The following is an 18,306-nucleotide window of genomic DNA, read 5'->3' as shown; positions in this document are numbered from 1 at the left end:
ACACTTATTCCACTGAGCCATCTCCCTGGCCCCTGAGCTTGCTTTTAAGGAACTACTTTCTCCCTGTAGTTCCCCAGCCCCTTCTGGTGCTGCACCTTTAGGACATCAGGCCTGCCTGCAGCTGCAGCTGTGCACAGCCCCTTCCTTGGTGTCTGTCCCACCAGCACCTTGTTTTCTTGGCCCTCCTACACCTCCCCAGCCCACCATGCCAAATGGCCACAGTGGGTCACACTGGACACCTGACAGCTGTACTGCTTTAAGCAGCCTGCACTCTCACCACTCATTCCCCATGGGACACTCGTCACCACAGACAATGTCACTTCAACAGATTGTCCATAGCAAGGCCTTGGGTGCTAAAATGACATTCCTCCCTCCAAGATAGGTAGGATCCCCCATTAAGGAATGCAGATTCTCCACTGGCTAATAAAACACAAACCAAAAAAGAAAGAACGAACGAAAGAAAGAAAACAAGAAAGCACTACTGAATACTCCATTTCCTACAAGTGTTTAATAAAAGATTATAAAATAGGTCTATAGACAACAAGAACAACCCACTGGGGGATAGCTCATGGCACAGTGCATTCCTGGAAAACAAGAGCAACAAAAACCTCTACAGATTCAAGAATTCTATTTTAAGCACATCCAGAGGAGGACTGAGCTAGGACGACAGATAGGCTTCTGTTCCAGTACTAATATCACTCTGTTTGTAATATGACCCTGCTTCATATGGCACGGGGTTGACCAGGATCCTGGGGCCAAATCTGTGCTGAGCAGGAAATACTCCCAGGATGAATGCATGGCACGTGGGGCCAACCGCAGGACGGCAGCGAGGGAGCCGTACGCCTGCCAAGCCTGCAGGTCACTCGCGTGCACTTTCCAGTTCAGCCTTGGACTCCCACTCCTGCTCTTGTGCCTGCCATACGGAACCTCCTGGAGTCAGCATTCCTCACTTGCTAAAACAGTGATGACGATGACAGTACCTCTAATACATTGTCAATGTTCTCATTAAATAATGTTCTAAAAACACCGACCACATTACCTACTATATATTAAGTACCCCGTAAGAGGAACTTCTATATAGTTCCTTAGTCCTGAAGCTAGTTGTGAAATGTAAATTCCTTAAGTCTTTCGCTGACTTAAAGGTTTGCTTCTGTGGCCCCTCCACTCTCTCTCAAACCCATAAACCTGGAGTGGGTGCATGGGAAGTGTTGAGTGGACAAGAAAAGCAGCAGGTCTGCCTGGGAAGCCCTTCCCCAAGGGCACACTAGCTGGTAGGCAATGGAGAATCTGAGCAGCCTCAACGCAACCCTGAGCTTTCCCTAAAAATAAGTGTGCAGAATGAGTCACCCCATCATTCCTTGGATCCTCTGAAAGCTGAAAAAGATATCACACTGTACAGAAATCAGCTCCATAGGTGAAACCACCTCTGAATTGGCCTTTAGAGGGCTGGACAGTCCTCGTCCAATGTGGAGGAAGGGGCTGCTTCTGTGTTGCAATACATAGTGAGGTTTAAAGGGTTCTAGAAACTAAAGGTGATTGTGATGTGAAAAGCCCAGAGAGCCACGCGAGAAGCCTCAGGGGTGCGCCAGCCTGGCAGTGATCAGCACTGAGGGGCTCCACGTCTCAGCCTGCCTCCACTCTGCCACAGCTGCTCCCGAGAGGGTACCATCTCCAGGGGCGCCCTGGCATTGGGGGACCAAGTCTCTGTGGCCACCTGGCCCTTCAGTGATTCAGGCAGCTCACATGCCTGGCTGATCTTATTCTCCAGGAGGTCCAGCCACACTGGGCTGCAGGGCACCTACTGAAGCTGCACTGCTGTGTCACATACACCGTGACTCTGCCTGGGCACTTCCTTTAGCCTACTGAGGACAAAAAGCACCCTCACCTTGGCCCCACACCACCAGACCTACGCTCCATTGTGCCTTACGGAGACCAGGAGGGGCCAGAATTGGGCAAGGGCTCTGTGAGTCTCTGTGGCTCGGGTGGCATGGATCGCAGGGTGCGGAAGTTGGGGAGCAAAGTGGGGCAGCAGGACAGGGCGATTAGAACAGCAGGGGCATGGCAGGGAGGGCGTGGGCTCCAGCCATGGCCCTGGATGACTGGGGACAGGCTGCTCACTGAAGCTCCTGCTTTCTCCAAGGCAAATCCTACCTGTCCTGCTCACTGATGAGCAGACAACGTAGGGAGGTGAGTGAATCTGGTAAACTGAGGCAGCTGCTGTTCCACCAGGAATGTTTGGGTCATTATTGATGGGGAGCCAGGGACAGCACAGGGTGCTGAGCAAAACATAGACAGCAAGCATGGAGGTGGCTGAGCAGTGCCCTAAGCTGTGAGGCAGGGCACAGCCTTTCTCACGGAGTTCAGCTGGGCTTGGGAGGGCATATTTAACACTGGCGACAACTTCCTGTGAAATGCTGTCCTGTGCACACCTTTCCAGACAAAAGCCTTCAGCTGGAGACAGGGCTATAGAATGGCTCTGGGGCTAAAGAAGAAACTGGGTGTGAAAATAGCACGAAGGTCAGAGGCAAATGGCACCCACTATGTTCCCCCCATTTGCCAGGCCATTTCCCTTGAGGCCCAGTGTCCACTGACATCCGGAAGAGAGTAGGTACAAATGTCCATTGCTGTGAGGAGAGGGACTACTTGATGACACACAAGGGTATTCCTGTGGACTGAACTATGGTGCCCTAGAAAAGAGAGGCTCAGGTCCCAGCTCCCAGTTCTTCAGAAGGTGGCCTGATGTGGAGACAGTCCTTAGAGAGGAGCCAGGTCACAATGATGTCATCAAAGCAGGCCCCATAATGCAACTGGTGCCCTGGCACATAGGAAAAATGCAGACACAGCAACACAAAGAAGGAAAATGATGGGACAAGATGGCTTTCAACAGGTTAAGAAGGGGCCAGGGACCGAGCCTTCCCCCCAGAAGAAAGCAACCCTGCTGATGCCTTGATTTGAGACTGCCAGCCTGGAGTACTCTGAGACTACAAATTGCAGGTGAGGAAAAGAGACAGGAAGTGAGATTCTTTGTCCCTCTTTCTGTTCCCTGCCCTGTTCTCATCAGTAGACTACAGCACCTGTGCTAACCCATGTCACACTATGTGATTGAGGGAAGGAACTGTTTCCTTCAGACACCCTTCCAGAACCTGCTGGAGAAGTGCCCTAGTGCACACAGGAGGCTACAAGGGCCTCGTGTGAATAGGGCTCCAGGAGCAGCCAGGCCGAGTGACAAGGCCAGGCCAAGCCTTGACTGTAAAGAAGCTCTGCAGCAATGTTAGGTAAAGAGATTCCTTTGCACACATCTCATCATCTCCTGTCCAAGGATGACAGCTCTAAGCTACCTGGTGTTCCTTCCCAAACACCCAAATGCTGCTTCATGATCTTCCCCAGGACAGCATGGCAGCGAATGCCTATCGGAGTTCACAGAAGAGAGGAAAACTGCTTCCTGTCCCAGGCTTAGGCATTTTTTGGGACTGTGGATTCTCATATGGAATTCTCAAAAAAAGAAAAAAAGGGCTGGGGAGATAGCTCAGTAAAATGAGCACTTGCCTGGCAAGTGCAAGGTTCTGAGTTCAATCTCTAGTACATATGCTGCTACAATCCGAATTAGCAAAAAAAAATAAAGTTTGTTAAAAAAAAAAAAAAAAAAAAAAAAAATCTTAAAAACCTTCTATTCATCAAAGGAATAATAGTAATTAGTCTCTAATGGCGAAAGTATAGTAGATTTGGGCAGGTAAACCTCAAAATATACATCAGTGGTTCTCAAAGGGGAGTTATTTTGTCATGCAGGGGACATTTGACAATGCCCTGAGATCTTCATGACTGTCACAGTGGAGAGGAGGGGAAGCCACTGGCATCCACTGAGCAGATACCAGGTATCCTGCAAAATACCCTACAAGGCCCAGGATAGCCCCCCACAGCAGAGTTACCTGGTCAAAGTGGTAATGCTACCACAGCAAAAACCCAGCACATCACAATTTGCTTCCCATTGTCCCAGCAGGCACTCGGAAGCAGGCCACGCAGAGAATTTCAAGGGCAAGTACACCTACGGCCAATGACTCAGTTACTGTACCCTTGTTGCTGGGACCAAATATCCAATGCCCCAAATTAAGGAGGGAAAGGTTTGTTTAGCTTACAGTTTGTGGAGGTTTCAGTCCATACTCAGCTGGATCCAAAGCAGGGTGGCACATGATAGAGGGCAGCAGTTCATGGTGGCAGAAAACAGCAAAATAGCCAAGAGCAAAAGGGAGGAGCAGCAGCAATAGCAACAAAGAGCAAGTCCGTCTCGCGTATGTGTGAGGTCAGGCTATCCGGCCCAGGCTGGGTGTAACACTCACACCCATAGTCCCAGCAGCACTCACACTTATAATCCCAGGACTGGATCATAAATTAATCACAAACTCTAGAAGTCCATCCTATAACTGCATGAGGCTTTGCAGGAACAACTAAACACAAAGCATAACAACCAGAGCAGCAAAAGCTGTCCATCCGGCAGAGTGAGCCACCTCGAGTACCCACAGGCTCATTTCACCTGGCCAGCTCAAGCACTGTATTTTTTTAAATTTGATTTCACAATTATAGCTCTTCCATTTCCCCTAATCTTGGGAGATCTAAAAATATATCATGGTGTCAAAGCTCTTTTGGAAACTTCCAGACAGAATCAAAATTGCAGCTGGCCTTCTCGAATAAAGAAGCAAAGGAGACATAAGAGAAGCACCTCATGGTGCAGAGGCCCAGGTAGATCCTGCTACTGTTGGCCACCAGCAACTTCCACTTAATGGTTAACTGATTGGAAACCCAAGGCGTTGATTGGGACATGAGTCCCTGAAGTCACAAAACCTGGGCAAAGGCCTCCCGAGCCCAGGCTGGCTGGAAACCACTCCTCCCTGGCTTCTTGCTCAGCCTCAGGGAATGCGGCTGGTATGTTCTCTGACCTCCAGTCTGACACTTCACCCTGAAGGTTCCCTGAGAGAGGAAAGTAAAGGTTCTGGTAAATTCCAAGGAACAAAGAAAATTCATCTGGAAAATCCACAGTGCTTTTCCTCTACTGCTATTTTGTTTCAATAGGACAAAAATATTTGTTAAGTGTATTGCTTTAGTCTTAGATGGGAAAACCATTATCTCGAAGAGATGAGATTTTCTGGTTTTAAAAAGAAGACAAAATGCAGTTCAATCTGGTGGTGAGGATAGAATGGAAAACCCCACAGTGCAAAGCTCACACACCAGCTCGTCAGTAAGTATGAGTGTCTCGTCGTGGTGCCCAGAAAACTGCGGAGAGGATGCCTGAGGTGCTTTGTTGGGAATGGGCAGCATCACTAAACCACATAATTCTTTAGCTAAAAGATTCTTAGAGCTATATTTGCAAATAAAACCATAGAAGATGTGCTGTCCAGGGAGTGGGGGTCAGCTCAGCTTTTCTGGAAATGGGCAGCTAGTAAATATTTTAGGCTTTGCATGCCATCTGCTCTCTGCTGCCATGACTCAACTCTATCAGTCCAGCACACACTCAGCCCCAGACAACACAGAAATGAGTAGGCTTGGCTTTATATGTGGAGGCTGAAATTTGAATTGCACATCATTTTCTTGTTACTAAATATCCTTCTAAAATGTTTTCTATCATTTAAAAATGTGAAAACCATGTATTACCCACAGGCCTCATCAAAATAGGCTGCAGGCTAGATTTGGTCCAGGGGTTCTGGTTGGCCAGGGCCTGGCCTAGGTGGAAAGCATTCCAATTTTTGTTCATTCTGCATTCTGAAATTGTTATCTAAAAATGATTTTACTCCTTGTCTCAATGAAGTTCTGAAATCACAGTAGTAAAAGGACAGAACAAAAAAATTAAAGAAGATAAATCTCCCATGATACCACTTTCCATGGGAGTATCCAGGCTGAGAATGATCTGGGTGTGACTACGGTGCCACTCTATGCCACAAGGCACTGTCTCGTTCAACACAGTGTAAGACCTGTGGCTTGCTGTGGCTAGCATTCCAGTGTTATTTTTAAGTTCCCCCAGTGTGAAGAAATGCCTTGTTTAGTCTTTGCAGTTTTTTTGTTATTCAAAAGCTGGGCCAGAGAAGAGGTCAAGGAGAACTTGGCAATGTACTAATTTTTCAAATCCAGTTGTCTTTCCCCTACTGGTTGGGCCAGTAGTCACAAACTCATGACACGTGTGTCGCAGCGGGCATACAGAGCCCTCCCTGTTAGCACACAAGCCAAGTAGGCCCAGCATTGCCCCAGCAGCCAAACATCACATAGCACTACACAGTGGGTCAGCGCTGGCACTCTGCAAGAAGCAAATGGCCTCTGGGTTACAGTGTAGGCGCTTCATCTCTAACAGGCTCACCATCACTGAAGGAATACTTCTTGTTCTTCGAAAGGATATGACTAGTCAAAAAACATTGCTTCAAAACACATCAGTACATTGAAGAGGCATTCTTGCCAATATATACGAACAAAAGGATTCCCACTTTGCAACAGAAACTTGAACAGACTTGGAAGCAGGTTCTGAATTCAGTTGTAAAGATAGTAGGAACATGGATGAGCTTGCCACATATAATACAGGATATCTAGTTAAATATGAATTTCAGATACTAGTATAAGTATGTCCCATGCATAACTATGTTTCCAATGTTGCTAAATGTGACAATCCCAGTAGGGGACAGCGAAAACATGAGGCAGGCCGCAAGGGAGGCTACCTAGGTTTTTATTAGGGGCAAGCAAAAGCTTGTTATTTGGGCAAGAGGGGTTCTCACAAGGAATCAGTTCCCAACAATAGCTAGGAATCCTAGTTTCCTATTTGGGTCTGCTCTCCCACACTTAATTGATTCTTAGAGTTGAGATATAATTCGGGTCATGTAGAAGAAGTGCTTACATACCAGTGTCTGATAATTTTATTTTATTTTTTATGTATTTAGAGCAGGGTCTACAGACTCTACAGGGTCCCACTACATGGATCAGACTGGTAGTGATTCTCCTGTTTCCAGCCTCCCAAGCACTGGGATTACAGGTACGTGCCACCATGCCCAGTCTCAATCGCCATCTCAGCATGCCCTGGGAGCGGGGCCAGCATGACACACCAGGGATCCAAACCTGGCTGCTCTTCTCTGCCTAAGTAGGTGCTTTAGTCCACTAAGCTATCTGGCTGGCTCTGTCTGATAATTTTAAAAACAGTGCATCCTGGAGCTTAGGGGGTGGGGACCAATCTGCATCCTCACTTGGCTGCACATATCATACATGTGTTGAAATACAGACCTCAGTATTTGAGTCAGTTGTGCTTTCTGTTCATTAAATATTTTTAAGCGCATGAAGATTTTACTTCTTACAGAGAATCCTGGAGTTCACTTAGCACACTGGACAAGCAAGGGAGTTGAGCAGCAGCCTTGATGTGATCCAAGCCCATGGTTTGCTTCCAGGGCTCAGATCCCAGAGGGCCCTGGCTTCTGTAACAACAGAGCTTCTGCAGCCCCACCTCGCCTCTCTCTCCAACAAGCATAAAGGTATCTGCACTCACTCAGCCCCCAGCGCAAGCATCCTCCACCCACCCCACAATCGGCTCCACTGTTAAATCAAATATGCCACGAAAGGCACAAGCATGAAACTGGTGGCCCAAGCTGGGGGCTGAGGGAGAGAAGGGTTTGGGTGAGGGAATGGATCCAGCCCACACTGTGCTACAATCTCATTACGTTTGGTTTGGCCACACAATGTTTAAGTTGTGAACATTTAAATAGCAACAGATTTCTTTCAAGGGTTGGATTTCCAGGTTTTCTTTTTTTTAAAAAAAGTAGGAAATCTTGTGTCTGTATGTCCACAAAGTACCCATCAACTGGGGAGGCTCCCTGGGGAGTCTGGTCTCCCTAGTTTACTATAGTCCTGAGGGCTCAGTCCTCCGTGGGATTCCACGCCCATCTAGGGATTGCCTCCCTCATGTAAACATTTCATGGGGTGTCTGCCATGTGGACATGCTCAGAATCTGGGAGGCCTTTCTGCCTCCCCTTAAGAGGGCCTTCAGGATGAAGTAAACCTCTTTGGCTCAACTTTTGAGGCCCAAGAGTGCCCTACCTCCCGTGGGTGAAATGACTCAATTTGCTGAGGAGGACCTCTCCAGGGCTAAACCAGGCTGCTCCCAGCTTTGGTCTGTGGACCCAGGCTGAGAGCAGATGGCAAACTGGAACTAGTCAGAGGCAGTAAAGGACCTGCTAAGGCAGAGAGCGAGATGCTAGGGAGGGGCGCGGGAGGTGGTGCAAATAAGGAATTAAAATCGCGTTCACCCTGGCCTCCTCCACTCTGGGTTCACAGGCAGCACTTCCTCTTCCTGCTCCCGCATCAGATCCAATACTGATCGGACATCCTTCATCTCACTGTGAGTAAGATCGGGAGTGATGAGGCTGTGAGTCTTATTTCTAGTAGTAGCAAAGATTTGAGTTTGCTCTGTTTCCCTCCCCCAGCATCTTCTCACACAGCCCCACCAACCTCCTCTCTTCTCTCGCTGATAGCCTGCAGTTCTGTTGTTTCATTGGATTGATGGTACTGTGTTCTGAGCACGTGTGCTCAGACTTCAAGTTTCCTGAACAAAGCTGCTTGCAAGCCACCTGGAAAAGTGGCACTGACAGGTGCTGGGAGTACCGCTTCTCCAGAGCAGGTTTTGCTTGCCTGGATAACCACTTGCTAAAAGACCATTTATCTTATGCTTGAGTTTCTCAAGTTTCCAAAATATTTAAAAGACTTCTCAGACCATTAGAGGTAAACAGTATTATCAGTTGAAGATGACCAGACAGGCCACACAGACTCAATGTCATAGACCAGCCACAAGCCTTAAGGAAGCCACTGGTCTGACTTCATGCCACTGAGCCTGAAGACGCATCGCCCTAAATCTTGGTCTCGCTGCTACATCACACAAGGGACACACACACGCTGTCATAGATACCCAAATCCTGACACTTTGTTACTGGCCTCAGCAATGTCGACATGAACACTTACACTCAGAGAAAGAAAATCCCCTGCTGACAACCCAAGGGGTTAAGTTTTCAAGCATATGTTTTTCTCTTAAGAATAACATTTTTTGGTAACCCCCAAAGTTTTAAGTTTCAGTCCTGGATTTAAAAGTACAAAGAATACTTAGATGACTGGTTGTAATTTAGCAGAGGGGAAACATCCCACCCACCTAGTATAGTCTAAACCAGTAAAAAGGCTTTTATTTTTCCTCAGCAAAAAAGTAACGGCAGGTTTTACAAAGATATTTAGTCATGCACAGACTGAGAGTCCAGAACCCCGCAGGGGGGTGCGCAGTCCTCCGCAGCTACAGAAGTGATGAGCAGAAAGCTGAGTTCTCAGGTCCGGCTTGAGGCCTTTTCATCTATAGCTGGAGCTTTTATCTGGGGGCTCAGATGGCTTTTCTCTCCCCCTTCCAAGGTACGCGAGGGCAAGGTACCAGTTTCTCTATTTTTCTCTTCCAGCTTAACTCATATGATGCTATAGAAACCTTCACACTGGGGTCAGGGGCTCACCCCAAGTGTGAGCTCAAGCACTATGTAAGCGGGCTACAGTCCTGTCTCTCATTCTTTGTGGGTATGTGTTTTTAATAATCCCTATGAACTTTTTGGGGAGACAATACTGGGGATCAAACCCACAGCCACTCCCATACAAGGCAAGCGGCTCTAACACTGAGCTACACTCCCAGCTCTCCAGATAAACATCTTAAATGAACTTGAGATCACTGAAAAATACAGAGGTAATAATTAATCAAGGACGCATGAAGCCCCAACACACATCTCCCCACGCCAACCTCCGCTCCTCCAGGTATTTCCTGCTAGAAATAGGCCTCAGCTGGGTGGAATCTCAAACCCGAAGTGCTCCAGAGTGACCTTTCCTCTACAAAGTCCCTCATGCTATGTGGCCTGTCACTCACAGTCTGCCCTTGTTCTCTTAGGCCCCATCCAATACAGTACACCCTCTGTGCTTTGTGTTTTAAGAAAAATAAGAGACTGGGTGAGGCTGAATCCTTCCAAAAATGAAGTGCTGGCTCAAACAATGGATGCTACCAGTCAGTCTGGAGGAGATCCTTAAGAAAATAAAGTCCTCTGAGCTGCATCAATGACAAGCCACACGTGTGCACAGAGACGGGCTCAGAACTGTCAGCCCTCAGCTAGGACACGAGCATCACACGCTGCACCTCCTGCATCCCACTAGAGTTGCCCACATGAGAAGCACCACGCTGTGAGCCAGCACCTGCAGGCTGGGGAAGGGGTGTGGGCCTGGCATACGTGTTTTAAGTGAGACTTCATTAGCTGACCTGCGATAGGACATCTCTATCACACCTTTGTATCATGATACGTCCTTCTCAAAGGGACTCCCAACGGATGGCCAGATACCCTGAACATCCCTAACACTTCCCCAGGGGAATTTTGTAGCCCATGTTTTTGGTTAGCCAATCCTAGGCAAAGCCTCCTAGCCTATTCAGCCAATTTCACACAAAGCCTCTCAGCTTGCCCCACCAGTCCTATCAGCTTTTCTGTTGCTGGGACAAACACCTGGCATACACAACTTAAAAGAGAAGATTTTTTTGCCAAATGGTTTCAGAGATTCCAGTGCAGGCATGGCTAGCTCCAGGGCAACAACATCATGATGGAGTGGTGTAGCAAGAAAAGCTGCTCATGGTATCGGGAAGCAGTGTGCAAGGACAGAGCCCAGCGAGGAGGAGCTGGGAATCAGATGCAGCTACCCCATGACCCATGCGGACATACCCAGAACCGTGCTCTGCTAATCTTGTAGGCATTTCTCAGACTGATCCAATTGACAACCAGTCCAGCAATCCCAAAGAAACCCTCCTCATTTTGCTCAGCCCAGTTCAGAAAAATTCTTTCAAAGGTGTCTTTAAGTGAATTTATGAAACTTAAACAGATCAAAGTAAGCACCCAAGATAAAGCTTTCCTCTTGATTACCCATGTCATGTGAGAATACAACTGCACTGCTTTCAAATTGGATTGTGGTTTAGACTTTTGCTAATAAAACTGAATTTAGTCTTTTATTCTATTACATCTGTTTAGCTATGCTACCACTGAGACTTCTGGCACGTCGGAGGGGGCGTGTAGTGCTTAGCGAGACCCAAGCACTAACCGCTCCTTACTGCTGATCTCCAGCTCCTCCCTCACCAATGATTCCAATGCTCCTGAGGACAGAAGCTGCTGCTGGGAAGAACACCAGCTAGGAACTTGCTATAAATGCAAATTCTCGGGCTCCTTCTCAATAGAACGAATCTGACCTTACGGGGGCGTATACCAAACAGCAATCCATATTTTAGTGACTAAGGTGATCCTAAAAAGTTTCAGAGCCACTGTTATAGACCATGTCTAGCAAGATAAATATTATAAGTACTGAGGCCAGCCAGGTCTCCCTATATTGTCTATTACTGTACTAGAAGTTCTTTATAAACTAGATCATCTCAAACATCCTGGCTGATAAGAGATAGGCTCTGATTTGTATATTGGATTTGCAAATCACATTTGGATAGCTTGGGTAAATTTTCTTAAATATTCTTCTACAATAACAGGAGTTTCTAATAACTTGGAAAGCAATCATCTGCCCAGATATGAATATTCAGAGTTGTGAAAGTGTTTGTAATTCCAAGGAGCTCAGTGTCAAAAGATTTAGCCAGTAAGCTCTGTTTTTCAACAATAACCCAAACATTTGGACACCAAACGGACAGTACCCCTGCATAAGTGTGGCCTCATTTTGTAATATTATGAAAGATCTAGGGGCTGCTCATAGGACTACTTCACGGTATCCTTATGAAATCCAAATAAATCAATGCATACAGAAAGTACACTGTAAAGTTCAAAGCTCTCCGTACAGCTAAAGGTCATGAAATGTCAACTTGTTGACCAAAAGAAATTGCGAGGTGACCACAAATCTTTTGAAAGTCTCACAACTAATTGATATTCTTTTTTTTTTTCCTTTTAAACAGGACAGTGTACTTGTAAAATTCATATTGCTGGATTCTCTTGAAAATGAGTTGGTGTAGTAACACAGAACCTAGATTCTCACATGGCAAAAATTAACTGCAGCTGAACTGAGAGGTGGCCCCGGCTGGTTGGGACCTCGTCTTCTCAGTCTGTGTGCTTCAGCTAAGTCGCATCCTGGCTCCCAGCGCCTACAGAGCTCGCAACTCACAGTCACCGCCAATCTTTATTATTAGTAGTATTACTGTCCTCAGGCACTGAAAACACTCCGTGGTCTTTGTTCAGCTGCAGTTTCCTAATTGGCAAAAACAAAGAGGTGAACAGAATCAACCCTTGTGTCTGTATTCTATTTAAAGATGGATGAATTATGAGTTGTTGATTTGTTGATAATAAATAGAAAACTTCCCTGTTCCTACTATATATCTGCTCCGAGCAGTTCCTATAAGTCTCTCAAATCTCTCAGATTGGGACATGGAGGGGCTAGGACATGATGCAGATAATCATGAAAAGGCTAGGTCTCAAGCCCAGCCTTCCTGACACCGGAGTTCATGCTACACTATCTGCCAGGTTGTGTGGGGCACGTGCCCTCATGGAGATCACTGGTTCTGTGCACCAATGCCCAGTTGCTGCCTCAGTCAAGGTCATACCGGGCAATGACCAGCCTCACTGCCAAGCATTCTGGTCAACACCCCCAAGAGGGATCAATGATGAAATATGAGTAGTTCAAAGGACCAACAGCAATGGTCACAAAAGTGCTGGACAGTCTGCCCCCACAGAAATGTAGAAGCAACCTCTTCTGAGCCCTGATTTTCCTTTAGGTATTAACAGATCACAACCTATAACTTTGTTTGCTTGGCTCTCAAAACTTTTTTAAAAAGAAAAGTTAACTGCTCTATTTCAGGGCACTTTAAAGTTTGCCAGAGTGGTTGTTCTTTGTCCCAAGAGGCTAAAGCCTAAAACACTCAGAGGAACAAATAAGTGGTCAGAGAGGTATATGACCTTTACACATGCTTGTGCAAGGCTGCTTTCGCATTCACAGCCCCAGCAATGACCCTGAGAGGGCCCAAAGTGTCACCTATCTACAGGGTGGCCCTGCAAATGGCCAGGGAAAACCCTTCCTCAGCACTAATATCCCTAGCAAGTCATTTTGTAGACTTTCATATGGAATTTTAGAAGTCTCTAAAATGGAAATAGGTAATAGATGACTGTTTAGGACATTAACTTCTCCAAGCCTCTGACAGCTGTCCACCAATAACACAGGTCTTTCAACAAAGGACATGCATAAGCATGGTCCTCACAAGAATCATTATTTGTTGATACTGCTCTTCAGTTAGGGCCTCTAACCCCTCTAAAGGCTCTCTGACTTGTTACTCTATACCTAACCATGCTAATCATACAAATATTGCAGCAAGGAGACTCTTACCTAACCTAAGCAGGCCAGCCACAATGTCAGTGATCAGTCTCATGATCATAGCCTCCTGGGCCCCTACTCTAACTCTACAACTCAAGGCTTCTTCATTATATAACAAGAAGAGGCAAGAAAAGATGGATCCAAAGCGAGGCCAACCAAGATTACTCTGGAAGCCCAGGGCATAGCCAGCCTAAGTCAACTACATACACCCAGTCTCTCTCTCAGGACAGAGAATGGGATCTGAGAGAGACACACCACCTCTAACTGTACCCTTTGAGTGAGAGGAGAGAGAAAGAGACAGACAGATGTCCAAAGTGAGATGCCATGGAGGTACATCCTGCAGGCCCAGGTACCCCAAGCTTACCCCTCTCCTCCCAGCCAGAGGACTTAGCTCAGGAGGATTCAGTGGTAGATTCAGCCTGCATCCAAAAAGGCATCCCCCTAAGGCTGAATATGCCACCCCGGGGACAGGAGATTCTGGAGTTTCATATATCATCCACATCTCACTGTGAGTTTCTTGCCTCCCTGGGCATAAAGAAAAGACCATGAGACCCGGGCTCCAACCTCAGAAGGAAGGTAGAATGTGCCATGCTTGCATAAATTCTAAAGTCCTGTACAAATGCAAAGAGCATTATTATTCCACTGGATGGGTTCTTAATAAACAAAAAAAGTCCTCAAAGAACAAGTGTAGGTCCAATGAGCGTTTCTATTTCAGCACATATAAACACACTCACGCTGGTTCCCGTGCCAGCCATGGCTTTGGTCCCTATGGCTCTTAGGGCTTCTGCCCAAAACAACCTCTGCAACATTTAGTTATTTTTCACTCAGGCCCAAGGAGAACTATCCTCCCCTTGGGTGGGTAGACACAACAAACCCTTTCCCAAAGTTGGTTTCCGTGGAGATACAGAGCTTCTTCCCTAAGGGAGTGCTACTCATTTGGTTCAAGTTTATGTTGGGTGTTTCCACACTCTGAAGCCAGGCTCCAAAAAATGCAAAAGGATGTGGGTTTCCTGGTTTACCTCAGGCTGTCCCAGTGCTACGGAGTCAGTCTGTTGTTTTTCATGGGTTCACTCTGTGGCTGGGGAACCACCTGCACAGAGGCTCATGGGAAAATCATAAAGCCCTACAGCCATCTTGGACGGCAGTTTAGGCGTGAGGTCAAAGTACAGGTTCCAGTGCCCTACAGTATGGATTCAAATCTTGGATTTGATGGCATATCTATTTAATGTCTGGACAGTTCTAGAACATGTCCACCTATAAATTAGGATAATGTAGTAGTGCCTTCCTCATAAGGCAGTTGTTAGAATTAAGCAAGATAATGTGTGCTAAAAAGCATTGCAGTCTTATTACTGAGTATGTGCTATTTTTCATGCTTTTTGCTTTCCTTTTCTCACACTAACTCTTCCCAGTAAATAATAAGGCATACAACAAGCAAATAAATGCCTTCTGGTAACTGGGAAGGTGGGACACAGAAAGAACTCAACAGAGGTCTATACCCTGTGTGTGCTCACTGGCACAGTCCTCTTTGAACAGTATGTAATTGTTCATGTGTTATCTAGTTCTTCCATTATACTATAAGCAACTTGAAGTCAAAAACAAAGAAACTACTTCACATAGTGCCTCACTGAATGTATAGTGTTCAATAAATGACAATTATTATTTCCCAGCGTCACTGTTCTACAGTCATTCTGTTGCAGAAGTAGTTTGTACATTCTAAATTTATAGCTTCACAAGTGTCCCTAGAGAGGGAAGGAGCATGCAGGAGCAGAGACATTTGTTGCTCTTCTGCAGGCAGGAAGTGAGATGAGAGTCATTTATTAGTCACTGAACTCGACTGGAAGGTCCAATGAAGACTGTAGAGTTTCTGAGTATGCAATTCCCTTCAGGGAGACAATTCCATGGGTGACGTGACAAATCTCTTGAGTCATGGGGCATACATCCTTCCAAAAATTAAGTGTGCAAGGAGTAAAGTCTTCCCTTTAGTGGCTAAATTCAGGGATACTGTCTTTTTGGCTTTGATGGTGTATCTATTTAATGTCTGGACAGTTCTAGAACATGTTCACCTATAAATTAGGATAATGTAGTAGTGCCTTCCTCATAAGGAGAACTACCTAAGCAGAACTACCTAATGGATAAGTAGATGGATAAACCCCCAAGTCATAATGCCTGCTCTGCTGGAAGTGGTAAGAAGCAATTCTGGGTGGCATGCCAGCCTTCAGTCAGAATTGAAGAAGAGCAAGAGAGCTGTCTGTATTGGGTTCACTTCTGAGATGTTGCTTCTAACCCTACAGGATAAGAAAGAAGGGTAGACAGGAACTGAGGGCGCTGCCTCATCACTGCCTAATGACAAGCACTTCCCCTCCATTATCACTGACCCCTACCACCAACCCATGGGGCAGAACTCATGAGCCCATTTGCTAGATGAAGCAACTGAGACCCAAGTAGAGATGTGAGGACCAGTGCTCTTCTTCACTCACATCTCCATAGACTTCTGGTATGCTAGGTTCTGGACAGATTTGTGAGCTCTTCCTCAACTCCTGAGAACTTTAGAAAAGTGTATGTGTGTGTGTGTGTGTGTGTGTGTGTGTGCGCGCGCGCATGTGCATGTTGTGTTGGAGAAAAAGAGAGAGAGGGAGAGGGAGGGAGAAAGAGAGAGAGAGAGCAAGAGAGATGGAGTTCACTGAATCTGGACACCAGGCACTAGGCAAAGCATGGCATAAACCATATGCTTCTGTGGTCACAGGTCCCTCTACATTCCTCTGTATCTTAGTGTTCTCTCTGTCTGTCTCTCTCTGTCTCTCCCTCCTTCCCTCTGTGTTGCGTGGTGTCACTGCTGACAACCTACGCTGGCAGCATACATGTTCACTGATATCAACACATTCATGAGAATTCGCATTCACTCCTGCGCTCCACAGGACAGACTCAATACCACAGCTAAATAGGCGTGAGGGGTATAGATCTCACAGAGAAGAATTCCAAAAGATACCCTAAATCTTTCTTAAAAGTATACTTGGTTTCTGCTGGGATTACTCAACTCCACTTGGAAGGGGTGGCTGCTCCGTTAGCTGCTACTGGCCCTGTATTCAGAAAGCAAGTCCTTTCATGGGGCTCAGCTGTTCCTCAGACGTCCAGGGAAGCTGGTCACACAAAGGCTGAAAAAGTAACAACTGTTGGGAACAGCAGCCGCAGCCCATGGGAGCGACTGAACACTCTCTGGAGCAGCCACTTGGTCAACAGTTAAAGCAGCCCATTATCCAGTTTACACAAAACACCCACCAGCTCCATGGCACCAGTGATTAAATATCTCCATTCTTATCAAGCTCATGACATACTGCTGCCTTGCCCTGCTACTGTCTGCAGAAACCATGAACAACTTCATTAGCCATCCAAGTGTGCATAAGGCAGGGAAAGGGATAGATAAAGAAAAACGCCTTTCTGGGCTCTGAAGACCACAGTCAAAGACTGCCACGGGGACCAACCAAGGCACTTCACAACCAACAGTTCCCTCCTTCCAGGGCTTTCAGATGTGAGGAGTCAGAGAAAGGGGGTTTGGAGTCACAGCGACCACACCAAAAGCTTCTAAAAAAAGAAGCGCCTCTGTGCATTTTCCCGGTGAAGAATCTGTCCAAAGGCTCTTGAAAACACTTTCATGTACAGTGTTTTGCTTCCAAAACATTACACAGTATTTCTCCAACAATTTATATGTGTTTCCAGGGAACTCCTGGACCAAAAAGCAAAAAGAAAGTACTACTTTAGGTGAAAGAATGTCTGGTGATTCTTTTGGGCCAATAGATTAACGGACTTTCTCTTATAATTGTTAGTATTTCATAGAGCAGCAGTAATCATTCCCTCATCCACAAAGGAAATATATAATCCAGCTGTGATGGCTGAAGTAAAAATACCACATCTGTGGATCATTGGCAACACCCTGGCACAACTGCGCAAATCTCGGCAGTCCCAGAGAGTTCTTTTCTTACCCAACGTGCACATGGGTACTTCTCTGAAAGTGCACACGAACTTTGCCAAAACCGCTCACTCCTTTGTATACTGGAAAGAGGTTTTCAGATGACCCATCCCCCTAAAAAGAAGGCTGTGTGGGAATACTACTCCCAGACGCAGTGGTAAGAAGTCCCCAGACCCCTCTAGAATGGTGGCCTGTGCCACGGTCCTTGTCAGTAACAAATAGAGAAGGGGAAAGCGGGCGCTCCGGTTTCTGGGAGGAGGCTCTCCAGTGGCGGGCTGGCTGGGTAGCTGGCCCCTGGTTTTCCACTTAGCAGGAGTGCGATTTCCGCAGAGGCAGGCGGCCACCAGTCTGGTCGCCCATCTCCTTCTCCAGCATGTGAAGCCAACGTACTCCTGAGCACGGGGCGCTAATGTTCCAGAAGTCGCTCCCAGCCTGTGTTTAGTCTGTCCCCAAAGCCCAGAAGCAAGCATCTTATTTCTAGCCCAGTCTTCCCAAGTGCAAAGCGCGCCCTGGGCGTTTGGCTCTACAGCCGTATAAAGGCAAAGGCAGCGTCCTGAGCCTAGAGAGACTTTTCTCCCTGAACACACGGCCTGCGGATGCCGTGTTGGCACGCCACTCACCCCGAAGCCCTCGGGGTCCAGTCCACCCCAGACAATAGAGCAAGAAAATAAAATGAAAGTGTACTTACAGCTATGGCTTGCAGCCTCTCCTTGTGCAATTCCGCCTCTGCCATCCTGGGGAAGGGTACACAGGCAAGGGAAAGAGAAAAAGAAAAAACACACGCTATAGTCACCCAAGGAAATGATGAGCACCCCGGGACTTAGCCAGAACCCGGGCAGAGGCGCAGGGTGGCTGGGGTCCGCTGGGGCGCGCGCAGAGCCGTCCGCACCGCTGGCTGGCAGCTCAGCCTCTGGCCCCCCGCCCTCCTGGCTGCGCCCCAGCGCCGCCGGGAACGGCAGCTCACGGTCGCCGCCGCCGCC

At 47.1% G+C, this 18,306-nt stretch overlaps 1 protein-coding gene across 5 annotated transcripts in view; it reads right to left on the bottom strand.

Moving 5' to 3' along the window:
* The window catches only part of Akap2 (A-kinase anchoring protein 2), a 553,389-nt gene that overhangs the window by 344,288 nt on the left and 190,795 nt on the right, over positions 1–18,306 (bottom strand). For 4 of the 5 annotated variants that reach the window (XM_023722921.1, XM_023722923.1, XM_023722922.1 and 1 more), the window contains exon 2: positions 18,015–18,060. In XM_023722921.1, coding sequence (XP_023578689.1) covers positions 18,015–18,060 — 46 coding nt within the window. Of the gene's footprint in view, positions 1–18,014; positions 18,061–18,306 lie in introns of those variants that run through there. The other variant, XM_023722924.1, reaches the window with a different exon arrangement.

The sequence above is a fragment of the Octodon degus genome, unplaced genomic scaffold, assembly GCF_000260255.1.
Source record: "Octodon degus isolate 3935 unplaced genomic scaffold, OctDeg1.0 scaffold00094, whole genome shotgun sequence".
Classification (NCBI taxonomy): Eukaryota; Metazoa; Chordata; class Mammalia; order Rodentia; family Octodontidae; genus Octodon; species Octodon degus.
The sequence above is the reverse complement of the archived record's forward strand: the minus strand, read 5'-3'. Positions and strand labels throughout refer to the sequence as shown.